General features: G+C 44.6%; 1 protein-coding gene across 1 annotated transcript; it reads left to right on the forward strand.

Moving 5' to 3' along the window:
• The first annotated feature begins 217 nt into the window (after positions 1–217).
• On the forward strand, positions 218–5050 carry skida1 (SKI/DACH domain containing 1). The gene has a single exon (XM_070986289.1). The coding sequence runs from the start codon at positions 218–220 to the stop codon at positions 2735–2737; it is 2520 nt and encodes an 839-aa protein (XP_070842390.1). The 3' UTR covers positions 2738–5050.
• Positions 5051–13774: the final 8724 nt, after the last annotated feature.

The raw sequence follows: 13774 nt of genomic DNA on the forward strand, positions 1-13774 counted from the left end.
CGACGAGTGGATGCTGTCGGCTCATTCAGCCTATTAGACACCGGCAGCTCCATTTAACTCCGCATGTCAAAGTTTGCATTTTCATGACGCAGCAGCAGTGTGGATGGATTAAAGGTATGAGCAGGATGCCTTGAGCTCACGACCCCATGCCATTTACTGGTGAATCCATAGTGTACTGAAAGTGACTAAATGGATTGATACATTGGATGCATAAAACATGGGAGACCTGGAGTGTGGCTTTGAGGAAATGCAAGGAGTGAGACTGGGATACCTGCTCATCAAAGGCAAGCAAATGTTTGCTTTGTCTCAGGTCTTCACCGACCTGCTGAAGAACATCCCCCGGACCACGGTGCACAAACGCATGGACCACCTGAAGGTGAAGAAGCACCACTGCGACCTGGAGGAGCTGCGAAAGCTCAAAGCAATAAACTCTATAGCTTTCCATGCCGCTAAATGCACCCTCATATCGCGGGAGGACGTAGAGGCTCTGTATTTCTCCTGCAAGACGGAGCGGGTGTTGAAGTCCAACAAAAGGAAAGCGAAAGCGGCGTGTGCCCCCGGGGACGAGGATGCGTCCCAGGGGTTCCTGCGTGCGGACGCCGAGCTGTGGAAGGAAAAAGTTTGGTTTAGTTTGCACGGTGTCCCGGAGACTCTCGCACTTCACAACAAAACGGGCAGGAGGAGAGAGCTGACTCCTTGCCTTACCGACTCCAAACTACCTCAATTTTACCACAAAACCCACGGACGGGAATACCGTTCGGTGACCAAGTCTAGTCACAAACACTTTAAAAACTATGAAACAGCGAAAATAACAGGGAACCGCGTTACCTTGAGCCAAAGGCACTCGTTTTTCCGGAGCGCTGTGAGCCGGCAGCCGGTGGTGTCCGCCATAGCTGCTCAGTCCAGGCTCTCGCGCTCAGCCGGCGACCTACTTCACAAAAGGAAGAGGAGGCGCGAGGGGGGCGGCGGCAGGGACAGCGCGAGGCACTCGTGGAGCAGGAGCAAACACGCGCACCACGTACCGCCGGTGCTGCTCTTACAGCCCAAATCACCCGGCGGTCACGGGACTTCTTTTGGTGCTTTCCACCTCGGTCCGGATTTCTATCTTGACCCCAGACCTCATCATCATCATCACCACCAGCACCACCATCATCACCATCATCACCACCACGAGCCGAGTTTCCCGGAGAGTTACAGCAGCGACACCGAGTCCAGCACCTACTCAGACCGGGCGTACCCCGACTCGGACTTTGGGTCCGGTTTCTCCACCACCAGCAACTCCGGGAGCTCGGAGGAGGAAGAGGAGGGCGAGGATGAGGATGACACGCAGTCAGAGAGTTCAGAGGTCAGCTCAGAAGAGGAGGAGAGCTCTTCTCAGTCCGACTCGAGCTCCGTTTCTAGCCGTGTGTCGGTGCAGAGCATCCGGTTCAGACGGGCCCGGGTCGGTTCCCTCGTCAAAACTCTCAACACTAGTAAAGCACCTTTGGTCCTGCAGCCCACGTTTCACTACAACAACCACCAGCAACAAGAGAGACAGCACAGGACACTGGGTCATGCTGCCTCCTCGCAGACAGGAGACAGCAGACAGGAGAAACGGCAGAAATGTGAATTTATATGCAGTGAAACTAGAAGGGACTTGGGACCCTTACAGACACCAAAATTTAACTCAGCTGTCATGGGGGAGAGCTTCTTCATCGAGTCTAAAAGGGAAAAGGCGTTTGAGGCTGATCATGACAGACCTGACCCTGCAGACGAGCTGGTCCCTTATTCACCGGGACCCAACCCGAATAAGGCCTTTCAGCCCTCACGCACGACGCCGGGGCACCCCACCAAGTGCCACCCGGGACTGAGCGCACAGTGTGACCACGACAAGCTCCCCAAATGTACGGACAAAAGGGAGGCGAAAGCCGCCAGCGTGAAACTGCCCACTCCTCTGAAAAAAATAAAGACCGAATCGGAGGAGTCCTCTGTGACCGCCGCCCCCCCCTCGGACAGCGGCAGGACAGCCCGGACACCGCCCTTCAACCTCCACAATGTGAAAGTTAAAGTGGAGGAAAGCTGTGATGAATATGAATACCAGAGCCAGGCCGCTGCAGTCAAATGTAAAGGAGATAAGGCAGAGAGTAGCAGTGGCCAGTATCCCAGCGGGGCCATCAAACAAGGGGACTTTTTCAGCAGCGGGATTAAAGACACAGAGAAGAGCCCTGACGTGGTCCCCAGGCCACCCTGTGGTCCTCAGGAATGCTGGAGCACCCAGGACACCCCGTGCGTCGACGAGGGGGAGTACGGGAACAAAAACTGCAGGGCTCCGGTGCTGGGGAATAAGAAATCCCGAGTTTCCAGGGCGCAAACAAAACAAAACGTTCCCAGGGTCAACAAGGCTGCCTCTTCCTCCTCCTCCTCCTCCTCCTCCTCCACCTCCTCCTCCTCTTCTTCGTCTTCTTCTTCTCATCCCGCGGGCTTCGAGGAGGTATCCACGGAGGATTTACCGAGCAGACGCAAACGCAGCAACGCGTGCACTGTAGCATCGCCTGCTAAAACGCCTTTCAGCCTGATGGCAAACTTCCCATCCCCGCCGTCGCTGGTTGTTGGCAGCGACGGGGATTTGTGCCCTGCTTACTCCCTGAACTCGCTGAGGGGCCCCGGGCCTCCCCCTCCGTCCCACCCCGTGTGGAGGTGGCAGCCAGGCGGCCAGATTCTCCCTCCCCCACTCGCCCAGAGAACTAGGAAATACTGAGCTGGTTTTTAAAGCAAAAAACAAAAGCTCACATCGTGTTCAGTCCAACCTAATCGCAGCCCGAAGTCTTAACGTGAGCTCATCAAATTGCTCGCAACTTTATCGGTGTTTATTATTGTTTTTTCTTCCACTCCCCCCCACCCACCCACCCTTTTTCCCCTCCTCTGAATGGGTTTACATTCCGCTTTGTTTTGAAGTTTGATGGAGGAAAACCTTCAAGATCCCTTTTTGGAGCCTCAGAAAAACGCCACAGGACTGTGAAACACCGCTGGTGGATTAATGCTTAAAAAACTTTAGATAAGCTATCAATCCTAAGCAATATGTAAGGTTCTCATTATTGTGTTTACTTGACTTTTTTTTCATCCCCCTGATTATTTCTTCTTCGCTTTTCCATGCTCGACCTGTTGGATTGTATGGTGCCAGGGTTTCAGTGGTTTGTGCTTTGTCTGAAAGACGAAAGGGGTGGGGGGAAACACAGCATTCCTTGAGATGAAGCTACTCTTAATCTATCTGGGACTGAGAGCAAGTTTGACTTTGTAAATCATAAAAAAGAAAAAAAAAGTCAGGGTTTCCCATTCTGTGCCACTTGGTGTATTTTAACCTATATATCAAAGCTGTGTTTTCTTTGTCATGCTGACCAGCTTGGCCACAATGACCCACGTGTCCAAGTGTTTAATTCCAGAGAATTATTAAAATTTTGTTTATTAATGCCTATCTATACATACTCACGGTTAACCCTTTATTAGATTTGACAGGAATTTGTTCCTGGTGGTTGTGGGGTTTTTTATTTTTCTGGAGTCCTTGTGATCTGGTTGTCAGTCTTGTTTTTATTTCTGCAGAGTATTTCCTGGTTTGCAAATGTGTGAGGTGTTCACAGGCGCAGGCCCAGACACAACACAGGCCTTATGTACAGACAATCAAAAAGAACAAGGCTCAGACCTTCATGGCACGTTAGGTCCCACGTTAGGACTCATATTCACGTCCCCTCCTGATCCACTTGGCGATTTCCTCTGCACACCATATGTGCCAGGGGCTGTCTGCAGTTTGCGTTTAGAGCAGGAACAGAAGTGGGGGGGGAAAAAAAGAAGTAAATCAGAGATGATAACAATGTCCAAGAGAGGCTATGGGTGGGATATGATTCAGGAGTCACAGTGGGGGAAAAACAGCGTGAAACACCTTCTAGCTACTCTGGCTACTCAGAAACAATGCGACAAAGCACAAGAGATAGGCTTAAATGCATTGCACTTTGATACTGTGGGGGGTCCTGTTTCAGCTTTAGGGTTTTCTGACTAGCCTGTGAAATGATGTCTGAGAGATGCTGATAGAAAAAGAAAAAAAACAGCTAAAGACGAGTGTAATTTGGATGCAGACACAAAGGCCAAACTGCATTCATTTGACTGCTATTTGAATGTTTAGGATTCACCCGTATGTGTTTCTAACCATGCCATTTGCTGATTTTTCCTGTAATTTAATATTATGCTAATTTCCGCGGAGCCACTGTTGTTCATTATTCTGCCTTTACTTGGACTCAATTGTGTCGACATGAGCTGGAAAAAACAACGCCAGTTTGTTTTGTTTTTTTTTTCTTGTTACTGGCTGTGTTCCTCTCTGAGACACCCAAGATCCAAGATCACTTTTTAGAGCATTGCTCTCTTTATTTGTCACCATCTTTAATGTGTTTGAATATGGCCGCTCAGTGAATGTGGTACCCCAGACCTGCTTCATGTTGCCCCAAAATTCAGTGGTAGTTCCAGTGCACACACCTTTTTTTTTTTTTTTTTTAAACCAGAAGTAAATCATGTGGTTTAAGTTGCACCTACATGTAGGTATTTTGTGTAAACGTGGAGATGTTTTTAATGGCAGTGCAGGACGCGCTCTGCTAATTGGTAGGCTTTTCTGTCTGCGACAAAGAGAGGCCCAGCTTATGGCGAGCCAGATCACAACAAACCCAAAGCCCGTGAATGATGTCAGCCCCCTCGCAAGCACAGCGAAGGGTGCATTCATTCAGAGGATTGTACAAACTATTTAATGGTTGATTGTAAAAAAAAAAAAAAAAAAAAAAAAAAGAATCAAAAATACACAAAAAGCGAGTTTCACTCTTTCTACATGAGCGTGGATGCATATGGTGGACGTGGTAGATGTTCAGCCGTGTGATTAAAGCGCTACTCTGCAGCCACGAAGCCCCAACTCACCACGGGCCTTATGTCCGAGGCTGGAAGCGACAATTCAAACTTGAACTTATATTCTCAGCCTGTGAACCGGCTATTTTTGAAACCACGGCACAAGCTGGTATATGAGCAGGCTAGCAGTAAAACGGAGGGGGTCGCACAGGGTTTGGAGAGGGGTATGTGTGTGTGTGTGTGTGTGTGTGTGTGTGTTGGGGGGGGGGGGGGGTTGCTGTGTTGCGAGAGCGAAGCTTTCAACCTTTAATCCGCGTGTCAAAAGCATGGGCTGCACGGCATAGGAAGGAGGAATAGCCTGCGCCCGAAGCCGTGCGGGTTTGCCCCCTCTGACTCACCAGCCTATTCTCACGCAGCACTCGCACAATGCGCGGCTGAGGGGAAGGAGATGGTGGTAATGGCCTGTTGGGAGGGCCCTTCCACCGTTAAGACAAATAGCTCTCTGACAGTGACGCTATCAATGTAAACAATTGCATCGCGCAGCGGCTAGAGGCTGCATGAACCCCCCCTCCCTTCCCCTCCCCTCCTCGCCCCCTTCCTCCTCCTCTTCCCCACTCCCCTGCCCTCCTCATTCACTCACTTACTTCGCTTTTTTGATACAATACTTGAGGTCAGGTTTTTGACATGGAATTTGAAGTCACTGGTTGTTTATATGAAACTGAATATTTATTTTTGTGAATTTTCTGGGGTTTTCTTGTATATTGATTTTTTTTTCTTTTTTTTTGGTGTGAATATATATATAGGACAACTGCACTCGAAATGAAAACTTGAACGGTGGATTTCTGAAGCACTTTCCCTTTCTTTTTTCTTTTTTTATTATGAAGCATTCATTAAACGCCTCTGAGTGTAATTATCAGACTCTTTCTCTTTCTTTTCAGTTGGACAGTCGTGTGTTGTTTTGGAGGGAGGGTTGAAAAGATTAAGATGGAAAAATTGGTCTTGCATTTGCGTTTGGAGGGTTAGGAAGAGAGAAATGTTTGGTGGTTTTTTTGTAACTTTTGTAACTTGTAACTTATGGGGTATCCCTTTTCTTTCTTTTTTAATTATGCTTTATTTTGGGTGCACAGCTGCTTTTCATCTTTGGCATTTCTTGCACTACCATGAAAAGGTCGGCAGTCTTTCAATTTACTCCGTAACACGAGTATTTTCATGAACGTTTAAAGGCGTTTAGGGAAAATTAGACAGATAACGGTTTTGTCCTGAGGCATAGAGGTGTCAAATTTGAAAGGCAATAGAAACAGATGTACAGTATTGCTTAGTGAGAGCAGTTTAACACAACACCTAATGAGAACTGATGGTAAATATCCCTCAAAGATGGCTGCGTACAGTATCATCAGTTCGGTTAAACTCATATAATAGTGAGGGAATCCCTTCCCCGGTGTATTTAAGGGCTGTGTGACGGAAGAAGTGGTAGGCCTGCGGAGCCTGCAATAATAACAAGAGGCAAACCGCAGACATTTACGCATGCAGCATTTCCAACCGCTGCGCATGAGGTGGTGCAAGCCTACCCGCTTTAATACGCGAAGCAGAGAGAAACCTCAATAAACTGGCTTAAATAACACTCCTGCAGGGACGCTTGAGCAAACTCATAAAGCAAACAATGCTGCAGCTTGCATGCATGTGCAGGAAACCGGTGTGCAGACATGGACAACGTGTCGAATAAAAAGGTTATGACTCTCTTCCAGAAACAGCTTCTGTGTAGCAGTCCTTCAGCACAAAGAATATTGTATGAAAAGACAAATCCACCGTAGGGGGAGACATACAATAAATACATAACAATTCACATCTATATGTACCTGCTGTGTGGACACAGAGGAGCACAGCTAAACTTGCCTAAAGGCTATTGGACTTTAACAGAACTGTGTGCAGCGCAAGACCAAGCAACTTTTCCGAGAAGCTTTGACCAGACTTGCCCTTCGCTCAGTCTGCCATGTTTGACGTGATGTTTCCCTGATTAATGGGACTCTGCGGTATATGGTCCAGGCCAAAGCCCCGAGGTTGATAAGGGGGAGTCGGGGCTGGCAGGCTGTCTGGCCCCGGCACGGCTGCTGCTGCTGGAGCCTGGAGGGGCCACACTGGGAGCAGAGACAAGCCATTATACTGCTGCTGGCGTTTCAGGGTTAAATTCCAGTGCGGATTGGGAAGCAGTAGACTGTAACTTCTATAGAATAACAATAGAGAGAATACGTGAAAAAAGAACAAAACGAGCCTTAAGCACAATTTGGTTTTAATAAATGAAAAAAGATCATGTTTTCTAAAGAGCTTCGCTTATTGCGCTCAAAATTATATTTGACGCTGGCTGCATGTTTGGGAAACGAAGTTATGGGTAATGCTGACAGACACATGCCGCGTTAGGGTCAGCACTTTGCATTGATCTTTGAGACAATTAAATACACGGAGACCGATAAAAGCTGTCAGGGCGTTTTTATGTTGAATCTCTCAGCTGTGAAGTATTGGCCGGTCACTCGCCCCTGCGCACAAGGTCACTCACAAGCTCATAATATTTTGGTGGAAATTGTTAATAAACAAAACAAATCTTTTGACGTTTTGGATCCGCTTAGAGCGAATTTATAAAATGTTTGTGTGTGTTCTGGTAGGATTTTAAAGCATCAACCATTACGTACATAGCCGTACCCTTTTTTTCCGTCTATGTTCCCTCTCCGTGTGTGAATGGATGAAGGAGCGGAAGGTTCCACGAGACGGCTCTGCATGATGAAATAGCCTCTTGCATAAAGGCGAAACCTGCAGATTAAACATAGCACACACTTTTTTATTGCCTCTCTGACTGGGGAAGCTGCAGGACCCGCTGTGGATCTGAGGATGAAATGCGATTTGTATCAAAAATCAAAGCTGAAAGAAGCTCCCTTAATTAACTTAACTCAAATTCTACACGGGGACAGTGATTTTTATTGTATATTATCATGTTATGTATATCATATATTTTGCTATATTTCGTTGCACAGTGCGTCAGTGCAAGACTCACTGAGCAGCATCATCCACGACATTATCATAGTTAAGTCTACACACATGCTTTGGGCTCCTCATACTAGAGCCCATGTGCAACAGACCAACCGTGAGCGCGCATATGCATTTAGATGGATGTTTATGGTTAATAATTCAACAGCCGGACTACTAATTTCAAAATAAAGGCATACTCCTTTTAATTAAGTGCAACACCAAGTGGAGTTGAAGTGTGAGTGCGACTGCGTCCCACATAACATTTAACAGAGAGCAGAGCTTCTGTTTAAAGTGTGAAACAAACTTTCCCCATCGAGAGAAGTCGGTGTAATGCAATGGCTCCTCCGTGCGCGGAGCTGAGAGCGCTCCTCTGTGTGACCCACATGCTTTTCCCTCTTTAATGTGAATTTATACAAGCCGCAGATCTGAAACACAGCGTGGATAAAAGGCACAATAAAATCTCACCATTTTCTCTGCACAGTCCTGTAGTTCTCTTTTCGTGGTATAATATTTTGACATTTTTGGCCTTTTTATGAGCACTTCCATGCGTCAAAATGAAAGTGTTCACACTTTAAATAGACTTTAAATGGAGTTTGAGTGACGTGAAGCACCATCGTTTAATGTATGGAGGTATGACGACAGATGTCGAGAGCTTTATTGTATCCAAATGTTTCCATTTTTATTTACAACCCTAATTTCCTACAAATAGGGGTTTAAACCTTTTGACAAAATAGGCACCAAACGTTTCCATTTACAGCCGTTAGGCATGTTACATTTTACGTGCTCTGGGGACTGACAATCAATCAGTATGCCTAAAAGTCTGAGATCTCCATGAATTAACAATAAGTAGTGCAAAGGTCAGGGGCTCATAACATTATAATATTGGTATAATCACGCAGTCATTACACAAAGCGCAACTAAGAACTAAATGCTTTTTTCTATCGGGTCGTCCGCGTCAACCAATCTTGAAGTTTAGGTGAGTGGACTCTATAATAACTGACATTCCCACAAATGCATTAACATGTCCCCTGTGTTTATTCATTTCATTGCAGCCTCCATCACCGCGATCGTGCCTCAGCGTGGAGGAGGAAACAGCGGGGAAACAGCGCTGCCTCTGCTGGGTTTTACCCGGCGTCCCCCTGCACACACGCGGGGTCAGAGGGAGGAATGGCGGCCTGAGCTGAGCGGAGAGAAGATGGGAAGAACACTGCTGCTCCTGCTGCAGCTGCTGCAGCTTTTCCTTTGGGAAATCACATTCAAACACCAACTGCTGTATTGTCAAAGTACCGATTAAGACATTGGCTAGTTTTTAACTGAAATTTAAACATTTAAATCTGGTGGTGAGTTAACTGTACTTCAGGTTAAATGGTAGCTTGTGCGTTCTCTGATATGGAAACATTGAACATTTCAAAATTTACTTGTGAAATTTACTTGATAAACGCTGTTAGCTTTGGCTCCTGATAACAAACAAAATAGACACTTTTTATTTCATGAATTGATGAAATAATCCAAGGCTACTATTATTGTTATTGTTGAGAAAAGTCTTCCAAAATGAACACTGACTAAAATGTCTGATCACCAAATTAGTGAGGGTATCTTCTTTTGCTTGAAGTGACTCAGCTCTGTTTTTTCCAGCCAGCCTGTGTAAATTAAGTTGAAACGCTCTGGAGTTAATGACTGACCCCCGAAAATACGTTTAGAAAAGATACAGAGAGCCCGAAGAGCTGATATCTGGTGGATTTCCCTGGCCAGAGGGACTGCATTGAGGGGGGGAGGAAGGGGAAAACCAGCACCAGAGGGCTTCTGCTCGGTCATGGAGCTCAACTCCATTTGTAAAGGCTTTTCTGCAGACAGGAGAGAGCCAGATGTAGCCGAATGTTGAAAGGAGCATGGAGACTGGAGCAACTTTTAAAATACAATTCAATCAGTTATCAACAAGCCCGGTTCAGTGGCGTGTTTGGGCTCGTTTGGCCGATCAGTGAGTCACAGGAAGGCATTTCTTCCACCTGGTCAGTTGAAGTCTCTTTTCATTTATCCTGCCATGTATCAATATATCTAACTGGGTTTTATTCCCAAAACCTAAAAGCTGTTTGCCCTTCGCCTCTGTTCTCTGTTGTTCATGTAGTGTTTTCCTATGGCCCATGGCTCCCATCAGAGTTTAACTATGAATTATTCATCAGTTTGAACTGGAGAATAATTTAAAGACCTATACGAAACTACACATTTCATATATTCAGAAGTGTTGAAAGTTCTGTTAGAATTAGTAAAACACTTGTTTATTTAGGGTGAGAAATTGCACTTTCAGTAAAAACCATGCAAAGTCAGGTCGATGTAGTTTTCAGGACTCATACTGTCAGTTAATGTCACACAGAAAAATGTCATTTTCAGTAGGTTAAGACATGCAGCTTCACCCACTAAATTTGACCCCAAACGTATTTCTTGTAAAGACGTTTTGCACTGACCCACATTTTAGACAAACAAAGTTAAAGTTTGAAATTCCTGTTGTTCATTTTTTTAAAAATTGCCTAATCCCATTACATGAATGATTGAACATGTGCCATGTGTGAGCACGCTTCAGCGACCATCTTGCGCCATCTTATTGTAAATATTATTATTATCATCATCATTACTATTATTTTCATCTTTATCGTGAAATTAATTTAAAGTACTGCTGTCTTATAAATAAAAAAAGGGCATAATAATCAAACCACTGATTGGGAATGACGTATGAATTGGGATGACAAGTATTTATGAAGGCCTTTTCTTCAAGTCTTTATATTTAAATCAATACATTATTGGTCTTTAAACTGAACCCCTCCACACACACACACACACACACACACACACACACACACACACACACACGCACATCTCACAGTGGTTTATTGGTTGTAAACTCCTGTGGAAACACCTTGTTTGCAGAAAGGAAACATTATTTGCATTTGAAGGTACATCTTCACGTTGATTTTTATATTATTTATGCAAAAACAGTTCAAGCTTCAACAATATAATTGCTCTAAAACGGTTAATCTCTCTGATTTTACAGGCTGCATTTTTCAGAGATTGACCTAAAAGATGTTGGGGAATTTTCCATCAAGAAGTATTTCTATTAAATGAGTAAAGATGTCTCCTTAACACCTATTTCCAAAGCATTAAAGCATAATAACTACATAGGAATTGAAGAATAAATGCATATTATGCAGTCTATGTAGATAAATTTGCTTTAAAATATGTGCAGTCCCACAGGGCACGAAATTAGATGATAATTTAAAGCTGCTGCGTGTTTATCCTTTAATATCATCTGATTCAAATGTTTCACCTCTGAAAACTAATATCTGGACAATAGATCCCTTTATAATGTTACTCACTATAGGGGGATTTGAACACGGCCACAAGCGGCGGCGACCTTTGACCCCTCATACCAGGGAGTTAGGACGAGGAGCCCAGGCTGGCTCTGGGATGAAAGCCACCAACACGCACACACACAAACAGACCGAGAGCCTCCTCCACTGCCACAACCTCAACTGATACGTCAGCTGAAACTGTGAATAGCTCAAACTGATACCTAAAATGTGTCTTATTATCTTATTAGCGCGCAAAGTAGAAATAATCCTCCTAAAATGATCAAAACACTGACAGAAGCCGGAGCTGGATTTCTACCAGGTGCCTACATGCGCGTTCAGGCCACAGCTTGTCGATTATTGATCACTTTGTCAGCGCCATTGACAGATATTCTCACCTACAGCCCTTCTTGTTCAGTTCGGGCTACGTGTCAAACGTCAGACTGATGAAAAACGCAGCCTGGCCGCAGGGCACGGCAGCATGCGTCAAAAGCAGATTTGAGCAGATGAGCTCCCTTTCTTCTCCTCTTCAAGTGAAGTTTCTTAAATTGGATGTTGAGAAATATAATAGGACTTTTTTTTTTTTTTTTTTTGGCCTGTCTGGGCCTTTGCCAGATAAGGTTTCAGCCAACTTTTTTCACCCACTTCTTTATATTGGGTATTCAGGATGTGGGACAAAGGGGAAAGCTGGGGATTCAAGACTCATTGTAACTAACTCTTTATTTAGGCCCAAATTCACTGGGTGGTTAGGAGGTATATTCAACTTGGAATGAAAAATCAGTAGAACTCTTCCTTTAAAAATCATCTAGGTTTATCTGTAGTTCTCAGAAATCCACTCTAGGTTATATTAAATTCTATCATTCAACATGTTATGCTATATGGCATTATGATATATGGCAGCCAGTAGATCTAAAATGTGTCTGTTATATTTGATCTTCAGTTAGCGTCTTTATTTGTGTTAAGACTAATGGAGCATTCTTATGCGATTTTGTTATAAAATCTTTCCCATTTCCTGATGTTTCTTTTGCCCCAATTGATCTGTTTTATTGCTCCACGGAGGTTTTGCAGTGATATTCCTTTCATAATATCCTGTTAAACACATTTTTCTGGTAAGTTTTCTTTCTCTCTCTCTCTCTCCGGCTGTCCTTGTTAATCCCAGGAGGCTGCTCCTGCTGATCCACCTTTGATAAGATCTGCATGTTACAGTGCATCCTCGATAATAATTTGGTCTGATTGGGGCTTGTTTGGAGTGTAATCTGAGCCCGCATAGCCTCCCGGCCTCCTCGGGACGAAACGGCCACAGAGCCCCGTCAAAAAGCTTTGAAATAAGGATGTTCAACTTTAACTTTAACTAAGCACGGTGGCGACTCCAGATTTTAAGTTTATTATAATGGTGCTTCACGTGCTTTAACAAAGCTTCAGGGTCCAATAATAACCTACATGTTTTCTGATGGATTTAAACTATCAATGCACTGTTTTTCTAAGTGACTGCTTAACCCGTTTCCTGTGGCCTGATTAGCCATTACTTAATGAGCTTTATCAATATTTGCTTTTTGCTTATTTTTCAATCTTTATGCAGACAATTCCATTCATCCCACCTCTCCTGTTTGTTTTATGTTCACGAGCCTCGAAATGCGCCCTGCGTCTTCAGGCCTCCTTTATAGATCCCTGGTTGGGCAGCTGGCAAATGAATGCGTGAATGCATTGAACGAGGACCAGAAGCAGAGCGTTTGGGGGCACGCAAAGACTCAAAAGCATGTTGTTGTTGCAGACCAAAGTCTCTCTAACAAGCTGCGTTCACAAAGCGAAGAATCAGGTACTTTTTTGGACACACGGGTCTGAGGAGCTTTTGTCACTTAATGCAGCTGACTGGATAATTAATGGACGACTTAAGAGCGATTTAGGCCTCACTGATTCATGAACACAAAGTGACAAATATCACATGATCATGTATCAATCCTGAAAGACAGGACGCCATGTTTTCTATATATGAATCCATGCTTTACATACGTCAGTCAACACATGCAGTTAGTTGTTTCCTCTAGTGTTTCATAGGAAGAATAGCAGATTGCACAAAAATACCAAAACTACTGCATAAACAGCTGCTTGAAATACAAAGTATAAATGTTAGTATATGTTTGTGTGAATACTAGAATAAAGCTAAACAAGCTGTTTCATTTCTGTGAAACAGAAACAAACACCACCAGCTGTTTCCCCATCTATCCTCATTATTCTCTCCTCGAGGAAAGCACATTTCATTTCTCACATCAGATATTTTCTTCGGTGTCGAATGAGGCTCGTCTCTCTTTCTCTCGTGGGATGCCATGACTGCCCAATCTGCCCACCTCGTTTCCTTAGCGTTTTCGCAACATGCAGCGTTTTGATCTCGTCATACAAACAGAAAATGTTTGTCCGCATCCACTTTCACATATCGCGGAGCTGATAAATGAGCTAATCGCAGATGACTCATATTTTAGAAAGCTTCTCTCAAGGCGGCGTGGAGTTGTTCAGTAAGAGACCTCTGTGGCCGCACCTCAGCCTTCTTTAGCAATCATTTT

Source organism: Chaetodon trifascialis, chromosome 18 (assembly GCF_039877785.1).
Source record: "Chaetodon trifascialis isolate fChaTrf1 chromosome 18, fChaTrf1.hap1, whole genome shotgun sequence".
NCBI lineage: Eukaryota > Metazoa > Chordata > Actinopteri > Chaetodontiformes > Chaetodontidae > Chaetodon > Chaetodon trifascialis.